Source organism: Eurypyga helias, unplaced genomic scaffold (genome assembly GCF_000690775.1).
Source record: "Eurypyga helias isolate BGI_N326 unplaced genomic scaffold, ASM69077v1 scaffold45023, whole genome shotgun sequence".
NCBI classification, from domain to species: Eukaryota; Metazoa; Chordata; class Aves; order Eurypygiformes; family Eurypygidae; genus Eurypyga; species Eurypyga helias.
In genome coordinates this window covers 1-990 of record NW_010242669.1, presented here as the reverse complement: position 1 = coordinate 990, position 990 = coordinate 1, and the positions used below count along the sequence as shown (strand labels likewise).

General features: G+C 67.2%; 1 protein-coding gene across 1 annotated transcript in view; it reads left to right on the top strand.

The window, feature by feature from the left end:
* Nucleotides 1-552, top strand: part of NDEL1 (nudE neurodevelopment protein 1-like 1) — a gene marked incomplete at its 5' end in the record, with an annotated part of 13,563 nt that extends 13,011 nt beyond the window's left edge. The window contains one exon of the mRNA XM_010149152.1: nucleotides 349-552. Coding sequence (XP_010147454.1) covers nucleotides 349-436 — 88 coding nt within the window. The remainder of the gene's footprint in view (nucleotides 1-348) is intronic.
* Between the last annotated feature and the right edge of the window lie 438 nt (nucleotides 553-990).

Sequence of the window (990 nt, the reverse complement as noted above, 5' to 3'; positions counted from 1 at the left end):
GCGCTGCTGCCTTCAGCTGCATGCAGCCCCTCCCGCAGCCCCAGCGGGCCCCAGGGTCTGCCCAGGCTGGGCACCTGGCCCAGCACGCGCCTGCTGCGGGCAACGGACTGAGCACCCGCCTGCGCGTGTCCCAGGCTGTGGGTGAGCACCCATCCCTGCGGCCGGAGGTGGGAGCCCTGGCACCGTCACGGGTTGGCCCCGATCCCACTGAGCAGCTGCTCTGCAGTCGGGGTGAGGGAGGGAGGAGAGGGCTCTGTCTGTCTTCCAGCTGCTGGTGCCGGGGCGCAGGGGGCGGTGCCGTCCCTTGGGGCTGCTGGTCACGTAACCGACTCTCTTGTCGCTTCTCAGGGCGGTAAATGGCTTTGATCAAGGTCCCCCTGGACTGGGAGCCTCCCGACCATCCTCAGCGCCTGGCATGCTCCCCCTGAGCGTATGAGCCTGCAGAAGGTCGTGTTCGGACTTGCGGATGCTTTTCTCAGCCCACCAAGAGACGAACTGCTCCTGATCGACTGTTCCCCGTTCCCACCCCGCTGGAACACGACCTGCACCGTGCTGCCAGAGGAGACCCTGTGCGAGGCCCTTGGTGTCGTGTTAATAGTTCCTTTTCTCCCGTTGCTGTAGCAGACGCTTTTTCCCCACGCCCTGTGCCGCACAGGGGCTGTCTCGGGACGCGGGAGCCTTGCTCGCCAAACCTCGGCCCGGCAGTCCTCAGCCCTCGCTCTCGCTCTTCTCTAACGTAGGTTTGGCGCAGCACGAACATCGGCCGCTGGTCTGAAAGGCTCCCCGTCTCCCTGCTCCCACGTCCTGCTGCGAAGGACATGCAGCTGCTCCAACCTCGGGACGGAGGTGCTGGGAGAGGCTGCGCCACGGCGCTGGGGACGTTTGCGCCTGGGAATTGGGTCCGTGAGACTCAGTCACAGCCGCTCAGTGAGTTACGGGGGGCCGGCGCGGCTGTGGCCCCCTCCCGCCCTGGGCTGGCGCAGCCGGGCC